Raw genomic sequence first — 24,856 nt, forward strand, 5'->3', positions numbered from 1 at the left:
CCAAATGTTTCCAACTATTTGTAAAGCGTGAAAAAATTGCAATTTTAACCAAGGCTCCGGGACGTGTGAGGAGTCGCCTGTCAATTGCGCATACCTGCGTTACCCTCGGTTTCCGGTTTTATTTTGTAGAAACCATGGAAACACCAAAGACGCTTTAATATAATACATGTTTTAATAGACAAGGGAACAACTGTTTTGATATATTTATAGACAGAAAACTATTTGTTGTTATATAGCTCAACACGTTTAGTCTAATTGTTTAAATCTAATTTTCTTGATTTTTTTGTGAGTACCATGCTTTACCATTGCCTGGCAAGGCCAGACTGATATATCTTCTACAAGATATATCAGTCTGGTCAGTCGGCCCTCCGTCGCGATTCGAGTCAACTCCAAACCGTAGCGTGCAATCAGATTTGTTTGTTTCAGTGACGCAAACAGCGTCACTCTAGTGAGGCGAAAGTCCCTTTAATATCAACAAAGATTGCGCACGGGAGACCCGAGAGTTTGTTCTATTCAGCCATGAATTCAGTTTTAAATGACCAAAAACACATTAATTATTTACTTTTCGCTGTTGACTCTCTTGTCGCTTTGCTAACGTCATATCCGCCCTTCTCTGATTGGTTTACTCCGCTTCCTGTTTGCTCGGATTTGCTCCGCCCTAGAAATCTAATTGATTCAATGGCTGACCAGACCATCTGATCATCCTCTGGTACAGTGGTGAGGCTGGATTTTCCAGGCATGCTTTACCATGCCTCAGAGAAAAACATTATTTTGTATTTTAGTAGCTAACATAGCATAATCAGATGCAGCTTTATTTTTAGTAACAGTAATACAGCATTTTCTCCATCATATAATACGTTTTAAAATTAATTGCATGCCATTTATCAACACAAGGCATCCAGCATTTAATATGATTCTAAAATTCTAAAATCAATCTATCTTACTGCGGTGTGTCTCAAATAATTGTCTCACAGCAGCCGTCGAGCGAACGCACAGAGTAACGTTATAACATAATTTTCAACACTCTCAAATGTATCTAATATGATAAACAGAGCTGCGTTACCTCATACTCATGACCAGAAAAGCGGAAGCGCCACCGGTGACTGTGTCATAATAGTTCTGCTGCTCGTGAGGCGCGTGTTACGCAATTGCTCCAGCGGCCTCGTTCAGCTCCCACAACACTCGGTCCTGCTCTGCTTCATACTACAGTAACGTTCATAATCGTATCCATGAACACGATTTCCTCCCGAGTCCTATCTCAATTCTTTTCCACCCGCCGTTGAGGTGAAGACCACATGTCCCAAGATTTTGATGTTAAAACTTGGCATCGTCATGCTACGCCTTTGTTTGGAATAGGCCTCTAGCGGACAGAAAATATTACATAGTGCACCTTTAATGCATATTTTCTGCGAAGAAGTCATTTGTTTTACATTTACACCATGTTGATCATGCACTTCAGGCGTGGTGCACTTTTAACCAGATGGTTAATAAAGAGAATGTTACGAGGATCATATTGTAGTTACGTTTTTAAGTTGACTAGTTAAACATAAAAAAAAAAAAAAAAACATTGAAATTGAAATCGTGAATCGGTCAGTTGTTCTGAAAAAATCAAGTTTTTTTTTTTTTTGTGTGTAATGGCAAGGACTTTAAATTTATTTTAATATGCAAAACTGTTACTCAATCATAGAAGTGGGTGTTTACTTCCATTTCTTGAATGAGGCACGCCCATCAAAACTGAGTGTTTCAAAGGGAGGCTCAAAAGCAGGATAGAATATATCCTATTCTAAATTATGTTTTTGATGTAAAACATTATAAGTGGATAAGAGTCGTAATCTCAATTATTATCAAAAAACAAAAAAAATCATTCAGCCCTAAAGTACACAACAAATAGCTTTAGTTTTAATAGAACCTAAGCAGTAAATGTTAAATGTAGGTTTGTTGTGTGAGTCAGTGGTGCTAGAGTTATTCACTGTCATTTCGGCTGCTCTGGATAATTATGCATATTAGCTGTGGTGAGCGATGACTGGAAATCTTTCAAGGCCAAAAAAAGCGAGACTGTAAAAAACAGCTGAGACAAATTTCCTTGAGGATTATATATTTGGACTGCAGGGCCTGGGGCTGCAGGGGTTGGCGCTTTGCATTTAGTAATGGTGTTTGTGATGGGCTCTGATTAATGCCGTCTCACCTCTGAAATGATGAGCAGCTGCGTCCTTTAGGAACTAAATGTTTTAGAAGCTGCTGACTTCATAGTGAATCCAATTTTTATGGAAAACAGATAATAACGACAAATAAAACCTGAAGCAGGTTTTTGGAAATGTAACAAGAGCTGTGAGCCAAAGGATTGAGTAGCTCTTGAATCATTCTGACTGAAGAAAAACAACATTAAGGAACGATAAATGTGAAGGCGTGTGTGTAATTTACCTGTTTACATTTTGATTTGAGTTTTGCATGGATCTCCTGATGCGTTTCACATGATTGCAGCCGCTATGAGATTTATGGATCGTAATTTTCATCATCTCTTTTCCCAGCAAGGGATTTAAGATTTTCTTCCAGTTCTATCTTCTCTTGTGTGAGATTTAGTGTCCTCTGTTGTATTGTGTCACTACAGGACAAAGTAAGCAGGATTGTCCTGATTAAGGTTGAAATATTACATCACTTTAAAAAGTACTGAGCTCTCAGTAACTAAAATACTGTAACAAATGTATTGCTCATTTCATGTTAGTTAATAAATTAATTAATGTTAATGAATGAGACCAATACTCAAGTATGAATCTGAAAAGAGCTTTTTGGTGATTCTTTCCTCCTGTGCATCTTCATTAGATTCAACATGTTTACTGTTTCTGTACTGAACTTGAAATATTTTTCTGTTTATGCTGAGTTGGCCGATATGGCAGTCGTCTAGCAGCATAGATTCAAAAAGTTTCAGCAATTTATATACTGTTTTAAAAGTGCAGTAAGATGTCATTAATTTAGTTCAAAACAAGTGTAGTCTTTTTATCAAGCTAAAATGAGTTTGAATTGGCTGCCCATGTGATCTCATCATATCAACATGAGCTGCTCCATGTAAAAAAAAAACAAAAAGCTTTTATAGATCACTAATAAACTGGAGTCTTCATCTCATGTTGAGTAAAGATTTTATTGTAAATAGTACTATTCATTTATATGTATATCAAACTGTTTTAATGAGAACAAATTACTGAGTGCTTGTTTAAGTGGTTGACTCAGCACAGTAATTATAATGACTGAATATGACCCTATTAGTTAAGAGGCCAAAGTTACATAAACACTGTTACAGTTATAAAAATGTAGTAGTAGGAATATTCAAATCTTCTAGATACAAACAGTGAGAAAACAGCTTGCAACCTCAAGCTTGTTTCCATTTTAACTTTTTGTACTCCTTTGTACTCTCAAGTACTCTCAATTTTGAGTGTTAAAAGGTGCCCTAGAATTAAAAATTGAATTTATCTTGGCATAGTTAAATAACAAGAGTTCAGTACATGGAAATGACATACAGTGAGTCTCAAACTCCATTGTTTCCTCCTTCTTATATAAATCTCATTTGTTTAAAAGACCTCAGAAGAACAGGCGAATCTCAACGTAACACCGACTGTTACGTAACAGTCGGGATCATTAATATGTACGCCCCCAATATTTGCATATGCCAGCTCATGTTCCCAACATTATGAAAGGCATTACACAAGGGCAGCCAGTATTAACATGTGGATCTGTGCACAGCTGAGTCATCACACTAGGTAAGCAAGCAAGAACAACAGCGAAAAATGGCAGATGGAGCAATAATAACTGACATGATCCATGATATCATGATATTTTTAGTGATATTTGTAAACTGTCTTTCTAAATGTTTTGTTAGCATGTTGCTAATGTACTGTTAAATGTGGTTAAAGTTACCATTGTTTCTTACTGTATTCATGGAGACAGGAGCCGTCGCTATTTTCATTTTTAAACACTTGCAGTCTGTATAATTCATAAACACAACTTCATTCTTTATAAATCTCTCCAACAGTGTGTAATGTTAGCTTTAGCCACGGAGCACTATCAAACTCATTCAGAATCAAATGTAAACATCCAAATAAATACTATACTTACGCGATTAGACATGCTGCATGACGAACACTTTGTAAAGATCCATTTTGAGGGTTATATTAGCTGTGTGAACTTTGTTTATGCTGTTTAAGGCAAGCGCGAGCTCCAAGGGCAGGGAGCGCGAGCATTTAAAGGGGCTGCAGCCCTGAATCGGCGCATTTCTAATGATGCCCCAAAATAGGCAGTTAAAAAAATTTATTAAAAAAAATCTATGGGGTATTTTGAGCTGAAACTTCACAGACACATTCAGGGGACACCTTAGACTTATATTACATCTTGTAAATAAATGTTCGATGGCACCTTTAAAGGATTAGTTCACTTCAGAACGGTAATTTTCAAAAAAAAAAAAAAAAATGTGTATACTTGGAAAGGTCATGCATGATGTAGGCGGAAGTACCGAGCAAGTGTCTACAAAACAAATGTGTAAAGACTAAGTCAAGTGGCTAAAAAAAAGGTAAAACAACGATGTCGGATGATTATGATGTTGGAGGAGAAAATAAGATGGAGTTTTTCGCCCTACTGTAGTACTTCCGCCTATTTCACGTATGACCTTTCCAATGTGATTATGTGATGTGTGACGCATCGCAGAGCAGTGCAAGATGAGCATTTGTGGTTAAAATATATATAATTTAGATTTTTTTAAGAAAATGACCTATTGTTTCACTGGATAAGACATTTATTCCTTGTCTGGGATTGTGTACAAAGAGCACTTTGTACCCTGTTGAAGTCCACAATATGGAGAAAAATCCTTGAATGTTTTCCTCAAAAACCTTAATTTCTTTTTGACTGAAGAAAGAAAGACATAAACATATTGGATAACATGGGAATGAGTAAATTGTCAGGAAATTTTCATTCTGCAGTGTCCTTTATTTTAATTCTTAGCTTATAAAGACAACATTAAAGGGATAGTTCACATAAAAATGATAATTCTGTCATTGTCTCCCTTAAAGGAACATTTTCCAACTCCCCTAGAGTTAAACAGTTGAATTTTACCTTTTTCGAATCCATTCAGCCGATCTCCGGGTCTGACGGTACAACTTTTAGCATAGCTTAGCATAGTTCATTGAATCTGATTAGACCGTTAGCATCGCGCTTAAAAATGACCAAAGAGTTTGTAGATTTAAAACTTGACTCTTCTGTAGTTACATTGTGTACTAAGACCGACGGAAAATGAAAAGTTGTGATTTTCTAGGCCGATATGGCTAGGAACTATACTCTCATTCCGGAATTATAATCAAGGAACTTTGCCGTACCATGGGTGCAGCAGGCGCAATGATATTACGCAGTGGCTGTGACCCCCTGCTTGCACAGGGAGCGTGCCTTGCAACCATGGAAACATTTGTGAGAGGCGCATTAAGCAGACATTAGGGGTATATGGTACTTGAGCACATGAGTACTATCATATTATCTTTGATCATTTATACTTTACTGAAGTGCTGCTGAAGCTAAATACTTTTACATTTTATTTATTCAAGCCAATTGAATAATTTTACTCAACTGAATTCATCAGTCAAATCAAGGTCTTTGATCTGAAGCAGATGTCTTAATGAATGCATTTCATTTCAACCATCATTACTGATTGGTGAACTTGACCAGAGTGAGAGATCACTCAACTGCTGCAGTTGAATTTCAGCTTTAACAGTTTTATAATTAGCTTCAGATGTGTCCTGTAACCTTCAACATGGTCAGGACAAGGGGACAATTGTTATTAAACGGGCCGCTTTAAAAAAAATCATTTAATGGGAAAACCTTTTCTGCTTCTTCTTGGTTTCATCAGTCAAATTTCCTTTGAATATACAAGTAAATGTGGAAACTTTTGAACTTTTTGTTCTAGATACTTCAGATATATTCCAATGCACCTCACTTTTCTCTATTTTGAGAGAAAAACAAATTGCAACAAATCAATGGGTGTATTAGGTGACTGTATTACTGATAAACAGTTTCCAATGAAATGTAAAATAGGAATAATGGAGCATAATCAATTTTTTAATTGGTTATCATTCGTGGTTGCATTTAGAGCAGTACATTTTGACAATGAACAGGTTTATTTGGTTCTTTTTATCATAGAGTGCTGTCATCAAACATATACAGTATAAAGTGTGCATGCAGGTATAGGACTTCCAGCATGGTTTACAGCGCACACAGTTTACTGCATAAATCCAATGCGTTCCAGTCCCAGATCCTGTGCAGCTTAGTGTGATGAAAGCTCATTGAAGGAGAAACTAATCTTTAGTAGATTTTCTGGGTTTTGTTGTCTGTGGAGAGAGTAGTGACCAGGTCTCTTCTCATCTCTGCGAAGTCTTTCACCAGCTTTTCTCTTATTTGTTTGGCTTTTTTGTATGTGATAGTTCTCAGGTCCAAATCAGTGACTGCATTTACAAGTCTTTCTGTTTCCCTCTCCAGACTCAATCTGTATACAGGGTTTTGACCCCAACCTAGGGATCATCACCCCAATAAACCCCATGATGGCTGGCATCAGTCTGGTCCCGCCCCATCCTGTGGCAGCAGAACTTCCCGTTATTAAGGAAATCATCCACTGCAAGAGCTGCACACTGTTCCCGCAGAACCCCAGTAAGAGCCACTGCGTTTTACAGCAGCCTTCCACAGCACAATTATTAGAGCTTTCACCATAAAAGCAGGCACACAGATGAATGTAGCCAACTGTTATTTACCTCTACTGATGTCATGGTAAATATATAAAGTACAGTCTGTGCCATTTCGAATGACCTGTAACTGTGGGGTAAAATGTTCCACTGAAAGACCTGTGACGTTATGCCAAACGTTTTACGGTTATTGAAATCACAGCAACCACAGGACAGTGTTCATTAAATCCTCAAATGTGGAAAATCGGAGAAAGACGAAATGTTAGATCTGTAGAGCTTACTTCAAATCTAAATGAACCCTAAAGCATAATTAACTTTACCACCACAGACTCCAGTTACTCCAATTAAATTCATATTCTTTATAAAACTACTTGCTTTGTTAATGGAAGTAAACTACTGTAATTTGTATAAATGGTGATAATATCTGATATTCCACACCATAATGGACAATCTCCATGTTTGGTGATTTGCAGATGCAATTTCACAAAAATTATATAAATATATATTATTAATAAAATAGTTTTGACTCTAAAATATATTCCATGTCCATGTATTTATGTGCTTGGGAAAAAGTATATTTCAATTGTTCAAATGTTTTAATTTTTTCAAAGCCCTAAAATCTATTTATTTCCATGTTTAAATTCCATTTTGAATCTCAACTTTTCAGTGTGGCTGAACCCTGTTATGTAAACTAGACTCCACTTTCTATTAAAAATAGCTAGTTAATGTGAAATTAGTTCACTTGATCAAACTCATTTAGTCACTCAATCTGAGTTCAGCAAGATGCTTTGTGGATTCTGCAGATCTTCCTCCTCCCTCCACGAGAGAGAGGCCTCCAGGGTGCAAGACGGTGTTTGTTGGTGGGCTTCCAGAGAATGCAACAGAGGAGATCATCAAAGAAGTGTTTGACCAGTGTGGAGAGATTGTTGCTATCCGCAAGAGCAAGAAAAACTTCTGCCACATTCGTTTTAGTGAGGAGTTCATGGTGGACAAAGCCCTCTACCTCTCTGGTGTGTCTTTGTTTTCTTTTTATACATGTAAATGCTTTGTTTGGTTTCTCTACCTCTCTGGTGCATCTTTTTGACATCACCAAGGCATGCCCCAATTGACCTGATGGTGGCGCTACAGCTGTCAAAAGTATGTGATGGCTCATAACTCCTAAACTGTTCATCACAAGCTCAAGTGTCTTATGTATTTGGTATTTCTGGTCTGTGTTTGCGCAAAAAAGGATGTGGCGTTTGGCCACTTGGTGGCACTATAAAGTAAAAAAAAAAAAAAAAAAAAAAACACAAAAACAGCTATAGCTACGCAATAATTGACTTGAAAACTGGCATGCAGTGTCTTTGTCCAAGGTGCCGAGATTGTCTATGAGGACATTTGCGTATCTTGAATAACGCGGCTGTCGTCTTCCAATGAAATTCGAGCGGTTGTCGGAAAAGGTTAACGGAGGCCGTTCAGAGCGAAACTCCCTGAGCCTGTTTGACTCACGGCCCTAGAGGCCCTAGTGCCTTCGTTTTTTCACATGTGTAAAGGATTGTATATCACGCCATTTTTCGCACATGCTGCGTCATTCATGCTATATGGTAGAAGTCCTCATTCTGAGCAACTTTGCCTCTATAGGACCACCGCTGTCAATCTAATCGTTTGTTAAATATTGGAGATTATATAAAAAAACAACTTTTGCAAATTAGTCTTTTTCGCTCTACCTTGATAACTATTAGAAAGCTTTAATACATGTATTTCCTTAGTAAATTGCCTGTTTTGGCTGTAAATGGTCTTTTCCATCTATGATCTAGGTGGTTACTTAGAGGTTTGCTAAATAAAACTTGCGTCACACAGCTGACCTGCTCCACAGCAGGTTTTATTCTGGGTTAGAGATCTAGACCAATCAGCTGTGACCAAAGTGACATACTGTATATCTGATGCAATAAAGCCACGCCTCCTATATCTCTCGCTCCAAATTACAGCAGTTTATATGATAAAAGTTTAGAGACAAATTGTCTGTCTTTTGCAACTAATTATTAATTATATTTATATTATATGGATTATTATGTATAATTCAGATAATATATTCATATAATTATTATATGAATTGATGTTTAATATTAAACGTTGCATTAAAATATGCTCCATGTTTCGTGTGATTGGCTGCTATTGGTGTGTAGTATTTCTTTACAAAGGGACGTTGCCAACTACTGGCCTGGCAGCATAATACAGCGTTTCGTTTTTGCAGATCCATGTGAACGGGGATCATTTTGACAATGTTGTCGCCTGTTTTTAGTTTTTATTGTTTTTGTAAACGTACCCTAAATCAGCTTCCCACCAGCTAGGGACTAGCCTATCTGATGCATATGCTGCAACATACACGCAACATGGTTTTATGACCGGCTGTATTGTTTTGTTCAACAGGGGCTTTTGTTACAAGAAGGAACATCTTAGAATGAGCAAATTCTATTTTACCTAGTGTACTGATATTTGATATATGCAAGTAGCCTGTACGATAGCTGTGTTTGCTGAACAATGTTTGTTATCCTAGGTTATCGGATGCGCATTGGCTCCAGCACTGATAAAAAGGATTCGGGCCGCATACATGTAGATTTTGCTCAGGCGAGAGATGACTTGTATGAGTGGGAGTGCAAACAAAGATTGCTGGCACGAGAGGAGCGGCACCGACGGAAAATCCAAGAGGACCGGCTGAGACCTCCATCACCTCCTCCCATAATGCACTACTCTGAGCACGAGGCAGCTCTTTTGGCTGAGAAACTGAAAGGTAAGCTTTCTCACAGACTGTGGTGCCATGATCTCATCTAGCCTTTAAAACACAGATTTGTCATCATTAATGTAGTGCCGAGAGAAATTTGGGTTCTTTGGAAAAGCTTCAAGGCAGAACTTTTATGCTTCTAATAAAGGCAAAATGTGGTAAGATGACCTATACAAGCCAGGTCTGCTTTCCTTCAGACATTTTGCAGATGTCCATGACTGCTCTCTGATGATGTGACAGACATTAATGAGTGGCTACATAGTTTTGAGGCTCTTACGCTTCAGTCCTCATTCCCATCTGCAGCTGCCAGCCGAACAGCCCCAGCTGTTGTTTATTCTGCGACTGGTGTGTTTATATGATCAGCTAGTTCCATTCATCAGCTTCAATCAGTAAGACCAATGATTGCCAATGAAGTGAACACTCAGTACCAGGCTCCTGTAAAGTCAAAGGGTTTCCAAGGTTGACTAAATAGTTTTCATTTGAATTTAGGGTGCTTAATTGCGCTTAAAATTGATTTGGTATTTTGTTGATTCTAATCTGGAAATAGGAGTGTATATCATACTGTGCTTTATCATAGCACTGGAGACCTAGTGCAATTTCACTGGAGTCTCCTTTTAGTATTAACTTTGTCTCAGATGTTTCTCCTAAAATTGTTGATATGCCTTAAAAGTATAGAACTGTGAGCAGCTCAGATAATTTATTCTTTCTTGCCAAACTCTAGAGGAGATATTTGCCATTTATTGGGCCATTTTCTCAGGAGATAACTCTGGGAAGCAGAAGTATCCCATTTGCTCATTGTGGCACAAATAATATGTTGTGTAGAAGAATCAAATGAGATGTTATTTATTATTTTTTTTTTTTTCCACTTTCACTGCTTTGCATAGACATAAGTGGCCAGTTGCATCAGCAACAGATAGTTAGTGTGAGGTTTACAATATTTAACCATGTTTATTTTTTCTGAGAACCAAATGAGATATTAAATTTGTGATTTTTTTTTTCTTGTTTAGTTTAGTTTTATTGTATTTCTCTATCATATGCTTTCTGCCTTTCTGCATAAGGCACATAACATGGAAATTGGTTTCTGATTGGTTGAATTCTACATGATTTCTGGGAGACATGTGTGTCATGAACAGCTCATCTGGAAAAAAAAGCCGTTGTAATGCCAAACCCCCTCATGGAAAAAGAAAGCTGTTGTGTTTACAACTGTGACAATGAGTGTTTATCACAATCAACTAAACACAGGGTTTTCAAAAGTATTTGAAATGTGTGATGTTCACGGCAAAGGCTCTTTAAAATATGTCCAAGAGTGTTACATGCCAGTCTGTTATTGTAGGGACATTGATGTTACATTTTCACACCCCTAAATATGATGCTCAAAAAAACAATCTGTGATTGGTTGCTTTTCATGTCAGTCAGCTGTATGGGCGGTCCTTGGCCAATGATAGCTGCTATGGAGTCTAGACCTTCTGCTGTCAGTATGAAGTTCTGGCTATGCAAGACTATTTAAGGACTGATTGCTTTGTTTCTCTAAATGCCCTCTACCACTCTGGTGTGTCTTTGTTTTTAATTTATACATATGAATGTTTGTTTTGTTTCTCTTATGTTATAACAATAGATGAACAGTGAACGCTCAGTATCAGGGCTCTATAAAGCCAAAGGGTTTCCAAGGTTGACTAAGTAGTTTTCATTTGCTTTTAGGTTAAAACAACTCAGATCCTGTAATCTATCTTGTGAAACTCTAGAGGAGACATACATGAAATTTATTGGGACATTATCTCAGTAAACTCTGAGAAGCTGGAGACTTAGGCAGAAGTATCCATTTGCTGTCCTTTCAATTTCATTGTTGTCTAGAAGAACCATATGAGATATTAAAGAGATATAATTTGTGATTTTTTTTTTCCTGTCCTATGGCTTTGAATGGGCATAATGGCCAGTTGCGTCAACAACGTAGGCTTTAAATGTTTTTGCGATCTCCTATCGATTTCAGACAGACAGGAACAGTTATTGTAAGGTTTAACATAATTTATCCACATTTATTGCTGAATCTAGAGAGGTTTGAACACTCATACAATATGCCAAATTTTCAATATACAGGATCACTTTCAAGGTGCCACATACTGCGTTTCCATCTCAGAGTTATGCCAATCCATCACACCCTTTGGCATTCACACACATTTGTAACGTCACCTTTCACGTTTTAATTTCAGTGCCGGTTCGTGGCTGACAGCTATTTTCCCATGCTGTGATTTGATTACAGCTTGCGGCTCCAGGAAGGTAGTGATGGTTGAGTTATGCTGGCTGCAGTGGTTTCCATGCCTCTCTGAGCTCTTGTCTCTCTGGAGAGACTGCTTTCATTTCGATGATGGGGACTTGACTGCAGCCTCCACCTCATCAGCAATCACAGCACTTCCCATGTCAAGCACTCCCCATTCTCCCTGCGTGGCGCATCCCGAGCTCTGTCTGTATGTTATCATGTTTATTGAGCCCAGGAGGCAAAAGACAAAACATCTCAGACAGGGTTTGGATATTCTAGTGTCTGGCACAGTTTTGCTCATGCCTGACATCTAATTGCCTCTCAAACAAAACCTTTGTTTAAACTCAAGCCATTATGCTAATTAGTTCTACACAAATATTTATTGGCTACAGCTATCAGTGCCTTTTTGAAATATCAACAGCATACAAATGGGCTTCGGTATTTGTGTTAGAGAATGCACACATTTATGCCCCAAAGTTTAATTTTTGTTACATTTTTAGATTTTTACAGATTTTTTAAAATAGATTTGTTATATGAAGCTCACATTAAAACTGTCTTGAAAATATTTTACTATGCCTTCATCTTTAATTTTTACCTTTTATTATAGATTTTATTGTTTTACCTTTTTTCTTAGACCCATATATTCAATCTTAAGTTATGAAAATCCATCATAAAAATTACATTTTATGAAGAAAACTATAGTTTATTGTGTAAAATTGCTTTATATCAGTTATATATCAGTTATATATATATATATATATATATATATATGACAAATTATGACTGTCCTTCAATTATAGCATTCCACAACAAACAACAATTCTACAATTCATTAGTAAACATTGTAAATAAAAAATAAAGTGTAACCAAAAGTTAGTGTACTTGTTTATCAAGGAGATAAAAGTGTCAGTGAAGAGCGAGGTGAAATATGAAACATGCGAAGAAAATGAAATATCATTTGTGAACAGAAACATTGTTTATTGTCATTTCCAATCAAATTATGTAAAAGCTATGAAAACATTAATTAATTGTGTGTATGTAGGATACATAAAATATATGAAATTAGCTTTAGCGAGACAAAAGATTCATATTTTATTCAACAAATTTTACAAATTTTAAAAAGAGTACAATGTGTTGATAGATGTAATGAAAATGACAATGTGAATATGAAAAAAAATGGAAGAGTTTGGAAAAGATGGAAGTGAAACTAAAGTGTTTTATGAAGGTCAAAAAATGTCCAACAGGTAAAAATCGTTAAAAAGGTAATTGGCACATTACAACCCTTTTTTAATGTAAATACATTGCCTCGCTCATCCTCAAATCTGGCCGTTCTTCAGCTCTTTTTTCAAATATCGACTCTTATTCTATCCATTGCTGCTTTCTGTCTCTTGCATTTGGAAACACTTTAATGCTATTCATTCAAACAGCCCCTGGTTAATGCTTTCTGGCAAGTAAATGCTCATTGCCACATTATGCTTTCATGGAAAAATTAATATGAGTGATGTTTAAAACAAAGCTAATTTCCCCACCATAACTGAAACCGACTGAATTGGCAGTAACGTAGTGGCTTACATAGTGTCTGCGTTACAGAGAGGTCGGATGACTGAATGCTGGGTATTTTAAAGGAGAGTGTGGAGATTTCACATTTGCATTTCTTGTGGAGGCTCTCATTAGGCGTGAGATTGGCAGAACAGGCTCATTTGACTGTGGAAATTATTTTTATTCTCGTCAGATGGCATTTTTTGCCAGAGGGTTGGGAGAATTCAATTTCCTTTAATTAGCTGGGAAGTTTGAGTGCCACCTTAATAACATACCTGCCCTTGATCTCAAACGCCCAGAGTCCCCTTGGATCTCTTACCAACTGCACATGAGAATAACATTTATTTAATTGAAAAAAGGACTAAAACAGATATCACATAAAAATTTCAAATTAAACGCGTTGAGGACATATTTTAAGGACCTGGAAGAGAGGTTCGGTATAATTGATACATCTCTCATGACGCCAGTCTTCTCGTTGGCTTGAAATGGGTAATTCTATGGTGAGATGAAAGAATAACAGTCTGGTGAAAAGCGTACAGATGCAGGGAATGATGTTGTTGCTGTGTACGGGATCTCATTAAGGGGGGGATCGAATTTACTGCCAGCCCTACTGCACTGACTTTGAGGCAAAATTCAATTATTCTTCCAATTTCAGTAATGTATTTCACAGGGGTCCACAGGGAGCAGATTACTGAAGCTTGGGAAAGGCCACACTGAACGCCTCATGTCTCAGCTGCTCAGGCTGGAATTACACTTCATGTTTAGACAGGAAAAATGCAGGGTTAGTTACTGATTCATGAGCCGTGACTGAACACACTGATGAGATGATGTTCTTGTCCAATAGGAAAAGACAATGCAGGGAAAGAGTCTTTAAATGAGGCTCTAAAGTTAGAGCCATAGCTTAGCGATTTAGCATAGATGTCGCATGCAGAATGTGGACACGAGTTTCAATCCCGTTCTCCCTATCCTTTCTTTTCCTTTCAATACAGCCCCTATTAACAGAAGTGCCAAAAAAGTAAAGTCTTGTCTGAATCTGTAGTAGGTTTTGAATTCTGAAGGTTATAAGTTTTGTGTACTGTTGTTTGAATACTTGAGCAGTTTAAAAAGAGATTCAAAGAGTCTTGTGTAATGTGAAAACTTGGGAAGAGAAATTTTGAAGTGTGTAGGTATGTAGGCTTTATGTAGTTTGAAGAAAGATTTGAATATTAAAAACTATGTTGCTTGGGTTTTCTAGTGATTGCCATGGGAAGCTGCTAGTGTATTCTGTGTTGTTACTTGATAGGTGGACAGACAGAATGATTGGACATGGATAGATGGATGAGGGCAGCAGCTTAAAGCAGGTTATTGAATTTTTATAAGTTTGAAAATTCTTTGAACAACTTTGAACATTCTATCAATACATGATTTTATTTTTTAACTGCTCACTACATGAAAACCACAAGACCATAAGTCGTACAATAAGTCAGAACAACCTGAAAGGTACTGTATATTAAAATATGTCTCAGGATACGACTGTAACTCAGTTCCCTGAAAAAGGAACGAGACACTGTCATTTTGGTCAGTATGGCGCCGTGGGTATTACACTCCCATAGTGTCATCACCATGACACAGTGACTAAGTTCCCTCAAAAGGGAACATCTCAGGTTACGAATGTAACCCAGTTCCCTTTTCGTACTTCGGACATGTCTGTGCATCTTCCTTCAGACAATTAGAATCTGGGGATTCTGTGACGTAGGTGCCCTTTTATGGTCTTGTTGACATGCTACACTACATTACCGTCAGCCAATAGAATTGGGATGTTTTCACACGTGCTTCAGACACTGGTTTCGCAGGAAGCGTTCCCATATTGGGGCAGATTTGGCCTAATGGAAAGAGAGTCTGACTTGCAACATGAAGGTCATGGGTTTGAGTGTCAATACCAACAGGAAATGTAGGTAGGGGGAGTGAATGAACAGCGCTCTCTTCCACTCTCATTACTCACAACTGCAGTGCCCTTGAGCAAGATACCTAACCCCCAAAACTGTATGCTGGCTTTGTCAAGCCAACAAAGTAAGTGTAACAGCAGTCTATGTCATAAGTAGTTGAAGTAAAAATGACAGTTTTCCCCTCTGACAGATTTCTTCATTCATTCCTCCAGATGACAACAAGTTCAGCGAGGCAACAGCAGTGCTGTTCACGTGGGTTGAAAGAGGCGAGGTGAACCGACGCACAGCAAATCATTTCTACTCCATGATCCAGTCAGCGAACAGCCACGTGCGGCGCCTAATGAACGAGAAAGCTCAGCACGAGGAGGAGATGGAGCTGGCCAAAGAACACTTTAAGAATTCCCTGCTTGCCATCCTCACACAATGTAAGATACCTCCTGGCTTCACTGTTTTTATCCCAACTGGTTACTATGAGATTTTTATCTAGTGTTGCTATGACAACGGCACATCCTTTGTACCGAGCAAGATGATATAGCTGTCCTTAAGTGGGCTCAGTCTCTGATCTGATTGTTGGTCGTTTCTCACTCATATTGATATGACTGTACTGCCAGTAGAATGTATATATCCAGAACTACAACATACACTACACTGCCCCTAATTTTAATAGACAAGACACAGGCTCTGTTCCAAAACCTAGAGAGCTGCCTACATATGCATCATAAATGAGCTTCCTACACAGAGCTGTTTCGAAAGGTAGGCACCATAAAGCCACCACATTTATCCTTCACGGATAATATAATCCCATGATGCACTGCGACAAAATCCATCTTAAATTGCATCACATTTACCGTCGCTCTGTAAAATTTTGAGTTCAAAATCAAGTAGATTCAGTAGTTATCTGCACAATCAGGAGTTACAATTGGTTCAAGTTGGTCACACAAATTTGCCATGTTGGCTGCTTGGTTTTAAAGTGACCTCTATGTGAGCTGTGCTTCATGCATCGCTACTATTGACAATGGACATTTTTTGTCAGAAGTTTTGCTAATGTGACCACACCTATATATATATATATATGAGAATGGATGAAAAATTATATTTTCTTGCAAAATAATGCCGTTATTGCGTTCCCCTGAAAAACTTGTGAACTTAGTGAACAAAGTTTCTTGGAGGAACACAATACTTTTGCAAGAGAACGCAAATGTTTTACAAACGAACACATAAAGTTTCTTGGGGGAACGCACAACGTTTTGCAAGAGAATGCAAATGTTTTGTGAGCGAACAAATTTCTTGGGGTAATGCAATATTTTTGCAAGAGAACGCAAATATTTTAGGAGCGAACCAATTTTTTTTTGGGGGGGGGGGGTATTTTGCTAAATGTTTTGTGAGCGAACAAAGTTTCTTTGGGGAATGTAATACTTTTTCAAGAGACTGCTAATGTTTTGCGAGTGAACAAAAGTTTCTTGAGGAAGCGCAATACTTTTGCATGAGATCACAATTGTTTTATGAGCAAATACAAATTTTGGGGGGAAATTGTTTTGCAAAATGTTTTGCGAGCGACCAAAGTTTCTTGGGGAAATGCAATACTTTTGCAAGGAATGCAAATATTTTATGAACGAACACAAAATTTATTGAGGGAACGCAAAAGAGAACATAAATGTTTTGCAAATGAACAAAGTTTCTTGGGGAAAAGGAATACTTTTGCAAGAAAACAAATGTTTTCCTCCCACCTGCATATTATTTCCATCACAAAAGTTTTGCAAGAAAACGCAAACAGGGTCATCGGGACCCAACATTGAGTTGAGGGGTTTTGTACAGTATCCTGCGTAAAAAGCGAAAAAATAAATAAAGTAGCAGCGATTTTGGATATTAGGAAATATTTGACCACTGAATGCAGCAACTGACCAATAAGAATCTACTATTCTAAAATGCAGTGTAATGAGAATTATGTTTATGTTTCTGTTAGCTTAGCAAAAGGCTAGCAGCAAAGTCAGCAAAGTACTTGATATGTCACTCACTTACTGTATGAGGTTCGGATACTGTTTAGAAGGCAGTAGCCTACAGTATGTATAGAAAGCAAGGCAGCTCACTAGTTGTGGAACAGAGCCACACAGTCTTTCCTTTACACAGTTCACAACCCTTCACTGCAGATATACAGTATATAAATGTACATATGCTCAAACAGCATTGAGACCTAGCTGTCCATGTCAGTGTGACTGTAGCCAAAGCCCATAGAAGGGCCCTGGGTAAGTACAGTCTCAGTGGAAGCACTCTGACCTTATAGCAGATGTGGAGATGTTCAACTTAACTTAAAGGTAGGCCAACAACATCAGATTCACTCATCTTTTTTTTTTGAGGACTGGACAGGTGAGAAGACAATGTTCCAACAAGGGCTGGGACAATAAATTGATGCATCGCGATTCAGGATCGATTTTGAGATTTTCCGAATGCATTGCGATTCTTTCTCGAATCGATTCTGAGCTTAGTTTGTAACAGCAGATGGCGTTTTAGGCTAGTTTTTAACTGCACGCTCAAATGCTCACGAAGAAAGGCGTCCGTGCGTTTGGCTGAGTCTGAGAATGTACTTGCGAGATTAATGTAAACAGCCCACTGCAAACACCCTTGTAATTCGCTTCAACTTTTTTGAACTTTATGAATGATTATTTTATAGAAGATTCAAGTGGTGTGTGTAAGGAATTGGAAGCAAGCAGAGTACGGCTGGTTCTAAAGCATGCAGTGCCATCTACTGTTAAAAACTAAGCTCAGAATCGATTTGTGAGAGAATCGCGATGGATTCGGAAAATCTCAGAATTGATCCAGAATCATTTCACGATTCGCGATGCATTGATTTATTGTCCCAGCCCAAGTCCCAACTCATCCAAAGAGTCAAGAAAATTAATTTGCTTGAATGAACATGTGTGATGGAGATTTGCAATTGGCATCTTGACAGAATTTAGACGTTTTCAACACCATATGTGCATGAAATACTAAGAGAAAATGTATTTTAGAGATATGCCAGTTAAAGTGAAGAAGATAATCATATAATTGTTTAATAAAGAGTAGACTTGGTCAAATTAATAAATAGCAGGCAACAGTTTACAATTGGTCCAAATCTCAATCTTACAATCCTAATGCAAATCCAACAATCTAATGCAAAAGTAAAGAATGCACACATACACAGTTTGAGCTAAATCCCCAATCAATGTTTGTCATCAAACACTCAGTACTTTAATAATACTTCTCCAGCAAATCCATCATTGTAGACTGTTGCCTTCCTCAGTCCTAAGGAATTGAAACAGCAGCTAATGAGATGTAAGTACAACAGACACTATCAGGGGCCTCTCAGAGAAGTGTTTGCGAGGGTCCTGATGCGTCTGACTCTAGCTGGCGCAGATGCTGAGCTCTACATAAATGGCTTGTCTTGTCTGACTTCCTTACCCACCAAAGTTGAGCAGATTACGGCTGTGTTCACCGCTGCCACCAGGCAAAAGGCATGGGACCATTTCTCAAAAGCGCAGCGCAAGAACATAGACATTTGGCGAAAGCAGTGCGAGGTTGGTATTTTTCCTCCCCTTTTGTCATGCAGACTCTACATCGGGGGTCTCAAACTCTGAGCCAGAATTTATCATTACAAATCAATTTTCAGTTTGCTGCCAAAGTTTTGCCCTAAAATGTAATAAAATTCAAGGTTGTAAAAATACAAATTTTGTTGTGAATGTTCAACTTCCCCCGAAGGAGAACACCACCTGGCTGGTAGTAGTTTTAGACCCCTGCTCTACATGGTACACTGACACGGCAGCTGTTTATATGACAGTGTATCTTGTGGCTTTTCATTGTACAGACTTGTGGGCCTTCACACAGCAAACATCCCAGTTTTCTAGCTTCTGCTCTTTCGTTCACCAGAGCTCTCCTTGAAACTGCCACCTAGAAAGAACCTCCATTGCTGCCATGGCAACAGATACTGGCAGGATTATAATGATGCTCATCAGTGATTAGCCTGAATTAATTGTTAATAACTCATCCAATTTGAATTAGGTCTCTATGAGGAAAGAAAAGGGAGGTGCATGTTAACCTACAATGTGCCTGTATGAATCTATCCATAGAAACCCCTGCATTCTCTGGAATGCACAATATGGAATTTCCATATTCATAATATGGAACATCACCAGTATGCAAAATTCATGCTAGTGCAAACAGAATACTCAATGAACCTTGAAATATAAAAATCCCTCACTGGTGATAGACTCCAGCTGCAGTCTTTCCTCAAGCCATCTGACTTTTTCCGTGACTGTATATCATGAGCAGTGATGTGAGGACCGAAACCTAATCCTAGAAATACACTGACTGTATTGATTAATTGCTTTAAGTCAAGTCTATGAAAGGATTCCATTTCAGTTCACAGTCGCCAAGAGGTAAGACATCAGTGATGCGGCAGAGTCTTTGGTGCTGTGAGAGGTGAAAGCCAGTCGAGATGCCACCCCTGTGAAGAGTTCTGTTGTTGTTGGGTTTTTTTTTTTTTTTATAAAAATAATGTAGCACTGTTTGTTGAGTTAAGGACTGTTCACACCAAGGAAGTAATAAAGTTCTAAAAATAATTCTAAATACAAAAGAATAGCAGAGTCCACACCACAATTATAATAGTTGGAATCACTTTCAGAATGATTTTATCCAGCTGATGAATGATAAGAATTAGAATCCATCCTGCTTTAAAGAGCATGAGCATTTAAAGTGGCAGACGACAAAACAGCAGTGTGCGCTTAAAATAAACAGAAAGATATATGCACGGGTGTGGACGCTAATATAGTTATCATTATAGTTATTCTTATAGTTATCGCTCTTGGTGTGAACAAGACTTTAGACAGACAAGTTTGTACTTTTTTAATAAACAAAGTGAAGTAGAGATTTTCCAGGTTTTACTGTCTGCAAGTTGCAAAAAGTTTTTTTTTTTTTTTTTTTTTTAAATCATAGAAATTAAGAAGTCATGGAAAAATACTATATATTTTAAAGCTTTGAAATAGGCGCGTAGAGGCAATTTACACACCTTTGCATAATTTTATTTTATTTTTACGTTTTGTTTTTTTCCCGCTGTTATTGCCCATGACAAAATATACCATTCATTTAAAATTACCTTTTGTATGTTGTCAAAGTGGGGATTTACCATTAAATACAGAATCAGAAGCCATTTAACAGCTTTCAGCAAAATTTAAACAGAAACGCCTGAAATATGCAACATGAAAAACATACAAAACAAGTTACATACAAAAATATGCGTAAATACAAAAAAATAAAAAAAAATAACACAAATCGTAATAAAAAAAAACAAAAAAACATTTTGATGTGTAATTCATAAAAAAAAATATATGTTTGGGTTTATTGTGTTTACGGAAAATCGAGATGGTGCAGGCTGATGTGTCCTTAACGCAAACTGATGATATTCACAGTGTTTATTACTTGGCACAAGCTTATTGGTTAATGTCGCATCAGCTGATTGGTTAATGTCGCATCTACAGACAATGAGCTTGCTTGCTTAACATTTAAATGGCTGTTTAGCATTCAGTATAGCAGTTGCAGTGCGCTTTCTGAGTTTCAACAACAGCAATAATCAACAGCAGCAGCAATTCAGCAGCAGAAGCGTAGCAGATCTAGTCTGCCAAGACCAAATACATTAACAGTGTCGTATCCATTATCATGCTAAAAATCTCCTGAGAGTTGTCATGATAGAAATATATTTTAACTTAATTAGGTTTTGAAATAGGAATTTTAAACCAACATACACAATCACTGCTAGAAAAGACTCAAAATGTCTTATTTTTACTGAGATATAGGCCTTGTGACAGTGTCCCAAGGTGACAACTCGCCTCAGTCTAACCTATTTTGTTGGCTAGAAATTGCTTTTTGTGAATGCAGTCTTTGTAAAAGGAATTTTAAAAACCTTACTGCGTTTTCCCAAATGACTGTTAAATGCTATTGGAAAAGTCTTGGAAATTCATTGGTCAAAAGGTGTGGGAACCTTGTAAAATAATATTGTGAGCATTGGAGAGATATGATATCAGAAACAATCCAGAACTTGTATTCCTCTGATACTACTGCTTTCAAAAAACAGATGAAAGTTCAGGCGACACAGCGCTAGAATAAAATGTATTCAATCACAGATAAAGTAAAGCTCAAACGCACTCCTTTTATAGAGTCAGATCTGCAAGATTTCACAGTGGTGGCATTAAACGTCCTTTGTGCTGATCCCTATAATGGCTATCAGAGGATCAGTGGGCTTGGAAGTTTGTGTAATGTGATTTTTACGCTCCATTTTCAGACCTAGACAAATGAACTTTCACTATTGCACGGCACTGAGACGGCAGAGCCTCGGTTTTTCCTCTGGGTTGTATTTTTAAGTTAAGGAATCAATCACCAGAGCCTGTACTTGCCAAATCATTGCCTGGTTTTTCATCAGTAGTTTCCAGGTTACATTAGAGTAGAATTGCAGAAAAACATTTGATTGGTATGTGTGATTTTCATATGTTACTGCCCCATTTATACAGCAAATGAGACTATAAAGTGTGTCCTTGTAGAATTACTCAGAGCAGAGGAAATGTTAATGTGTGCAAAATGTAATCTTTAATCATTCAAGGTCTCGGACAGAAGCCAGTAATGGGATGTGTGTGTGTTTGTTTGATTTCTGTATTGTGCTCCATTAGGAGCTGAGAAATGCTCACAGTGAAGAGATCATGGGGATACGAAGAGAAGAGGAAATGGAGATGTCAGATGAAGAATTGGAGGAAAACCCCTGCAAAAAGATCAGAATGGAGGACACGGGTAGGCCTGTGATCAGCCGCTCATTATTATAATCATGACACGGACTGACTGTGCCTAAAACAACCCTAAACCTGATGGCCTAACACCTAGTTCATATACACTGATTTCAACTGTAGTTTCATGTTTGATAGAGCTGTTTTACACAACAAATGCAGTGCAATTAAATTGATCAATAAATCATTAATAAAAGTAACTGGTGAATAAGAGGAGCTTTGTTCAGCGCCCACATAATTACATTTCATTTTAGGGCACAACAATATGGATTTTTTTCTGGTAGGCCAATAGATTTTTATTTGACCTGCAGCCATTTTCACTTGCCCAACAAAAAATAAATATTACCTTTCAAAAGAAATCTGTTCTAAAGAAATCTCATTTTATAACATCATGAATGTTTTTTTATTGTTATTTTTGATCAATTTAATGCATTCTTGTTGAATAGAAATATTCAACATTCATTCATATATGTCTATATATATATATATATATATATATATATATATATATATATATATATATATATATATATATATATATATATATATATATAATGTCAAACCAAAAATTTTGCATACAGTGGACTTCCGGTAAAATTTATATGTTTTGCTTAAGTGTTATCTAACATAATTAAGATTTTTTTTTTTTCTAAACCCGATTCCAAATAAGTTGGGACACTGTACAAATTGTGAATAAAAACAGAATGCAATGATGTGGAAGTTTCAAATTTCAATATTTTATTTAGAATATAACATATATGACATATCAAATGTTTAAACTGAGAAAATGTATCATTTTAATGGACAGATAATTTGATTTTAAATTTCATGGCATCAACACATCTCAAAAAATTTGGGATAAGGCCATGTTTACCACTGTGTGGCATCCCCTCTTCTTTTTATAACAGTCTGCAAACATCTGGGGACTGAGGAGACAAGTTGCTCAAGTTTAGGAATAGGAATGTTGTCCCATTCTTGTCTAACACAGGCTTCTAGCTGCTCAACTGTCTTAGGTCTTCTTTGTCGCATCTTCCTCTTTATGATGCACCAAATGTTTTCTATGGGTGAAAGATCTGGACTGCAGGCTGGCCATTTCAGTACCTCGATCCTTCTTCTACACAGCCATGATGTTGTAACTGATGCAGTATGTGGTCTGCCATTGTCATGTTGGAAAATGCAAGGTCTTCCCTGAAAGAGACGATGTCTGGATGGGAGCATATGTTGTTCTAGAACTTGGATATACCTTTCAGCATTGATGGTGCCTTTCCAGATGTGTAAGCTGCCCATGCCACACGCACTCATGCAACCCCATACCATCAGAGATGCAGGCTTCTGAACTGAGCGCTGATAACAACTTGGGTTGTCCTTGTCCTCTTTAGTCCGGATGACATGGCGTCCCAGTTTTCCACTTTGCCACAGTCCATTTTAAATGAGCCTTGGCACAGAGAAAATGCCTGTGCTTCTGGATCATGTTTAGATATGGCTTCTTTTTTGACCTATAGAGTTTTAGCCGGCAACGGCGAATGGCACGGTGGATTGTGTTCACGACAATGTTTTCTGGAAATATTCCAGAGCCCATGTTGTGATTTCCATTACAGTAGCATTCCTGTATGTGGTGCAGTGCCGTCTAAGGGCCTGAAGATCACAGGCATCCAGTATGGTTTTCCGGCCTTGACCCTTAAGCACAGAGATTGTTCCAGATTCTCTGAATCTTTGGATGTTATTATGCACTGTAGATGATGATAACTTCAAACTCTTTGCAATTTTTCTCTGAGAAACTCAAAATTTCTCCACTATTTTTCACTGCAGCATTGGGGGAATTGGTTATCCTCTGCCCATCTGAGAGACACTGCCAATCTGAGAGGCTCTTTTTATACCCAATCATGTTGCCAATTGACCTAATAAGTTGCAAATTGGTCCTCCACCTGTTCCTTTTACGTACATTTAACTTTTCCGGCATCTTATTGCTACCTGTCCCAACTTTTTTGGAATGTGTAGCTCTCATGAAATCCAAAATGAGTCAACATTTGAAAATGTCTCACTTTCAACATTTGATATGTTATATATATTTTATTGTGAATAATATATATATATATATATATATATGTACATGTGTTTTAATGCTTTGAAAACGAAAACTTGGTTTAATGTCATACACAATCACCCTGTTAGTCTCTAATCAAATCAGCTCCACCATGACCACTTGTATATTTATTAGATTTGTTTAAGCAGAGCAATCACATCCTTCAGATAACCTTGAGTACAACAGCATTTGTGCTGAGATATCAACATGAGTGATTACACTCTCCTTCCTGCGTGTATCCCACAGCAAATCTGATTATGAATGATATTGCTTCAGCAGAGAACGGCGGCAGAAAGTGTCAGGGGATTCTGAGCTCAGCGATATTTCATGACCTGTCACAGCACACTAGCTCTGGCTCAATAAAAGAAGTATTTTCGGTGGCAGGAAGGAATATCTAATAGTTGAGAATCTCTGTTGACACAGCAGAGACTCAGCACAGTGACCAAGTTGTTATGCAAACTTCGCCATCAATTTCAGCTATGAATCATAACACTTCCGCTAAAGCCTGCCACCGTGACTGCCATGTAGGTATATGCTGATTCAACCAGACGGATTGATGTTAGAACTTGTCTTATATGCTGCATGTTAGATTAAGCAACAGATCATACGTTGCCCCATGCTAGAAGAGAACGGTCGTTGAAGACCACTACAGGCAAAATCATAGTTTTTTTCATGGACATTTTGGAGATTTGGGCTATTTGGCTTTCCATGTTGTTTCAGACTAGTGGGAAAGAACACATCCAAAATACAATTGTAAGTGTTTATAACAATTTAATCTGTTTGCATC

The 24,856-nt window shown here is 37.6% G+C and overlaps 1 protein-coding gene across 1 annotated transcript in view; it reads left to right on the forward strand.

The window, feature by feature from the left end:
* enox1 (ecto-NOX disulfide-thiol exchanger 1) overlaps positions 1-24,856 on the forward strand; it is a 142,864-nt gene that overhangs the window by 100,430 nt on the left and 17,578 nt on the right. The window contains exons 4-9 of the mRNA XM_067409533.1: positions 6,508-6,675; positions 7,511-7,717; positions 9,244-9,477; positions 15,399-15,611; positions 18,631-18,737; positions 21,876-21,993. Coding sequence (XP_067265634.1) covers positions 6,508-6,675; positions 7,511-7,717; positions 9,244-9,477; positions 15,399-15,611; positions 18,631-18,737; positions 21,876-21,993 — 1,047 coding nt within the window. The remainder of the gene's footprint in view (positions 1-6,507; positions 6,676-7,510; positions 7,718-9,243; positions 9,478-15,398; positions 15,612-18,630; positions 18,738-21,875; positions 21,994-24,856) is intronic.

This window comes from Chanodichthys erythropterus, chromosome 14, assembly GCF_024489055.1.
Source record: "Chanodichthys erythropterus isolate Z2021 chromosome 14, ASM2448905v1, whole genome shotgun sequence".
NCBI lineage: Eukaryota > Metazoa > Chordata > Actinopteri > Cypriniformes > Xenocyprididae > Chanodichthys > Chanodichthys erythropterus.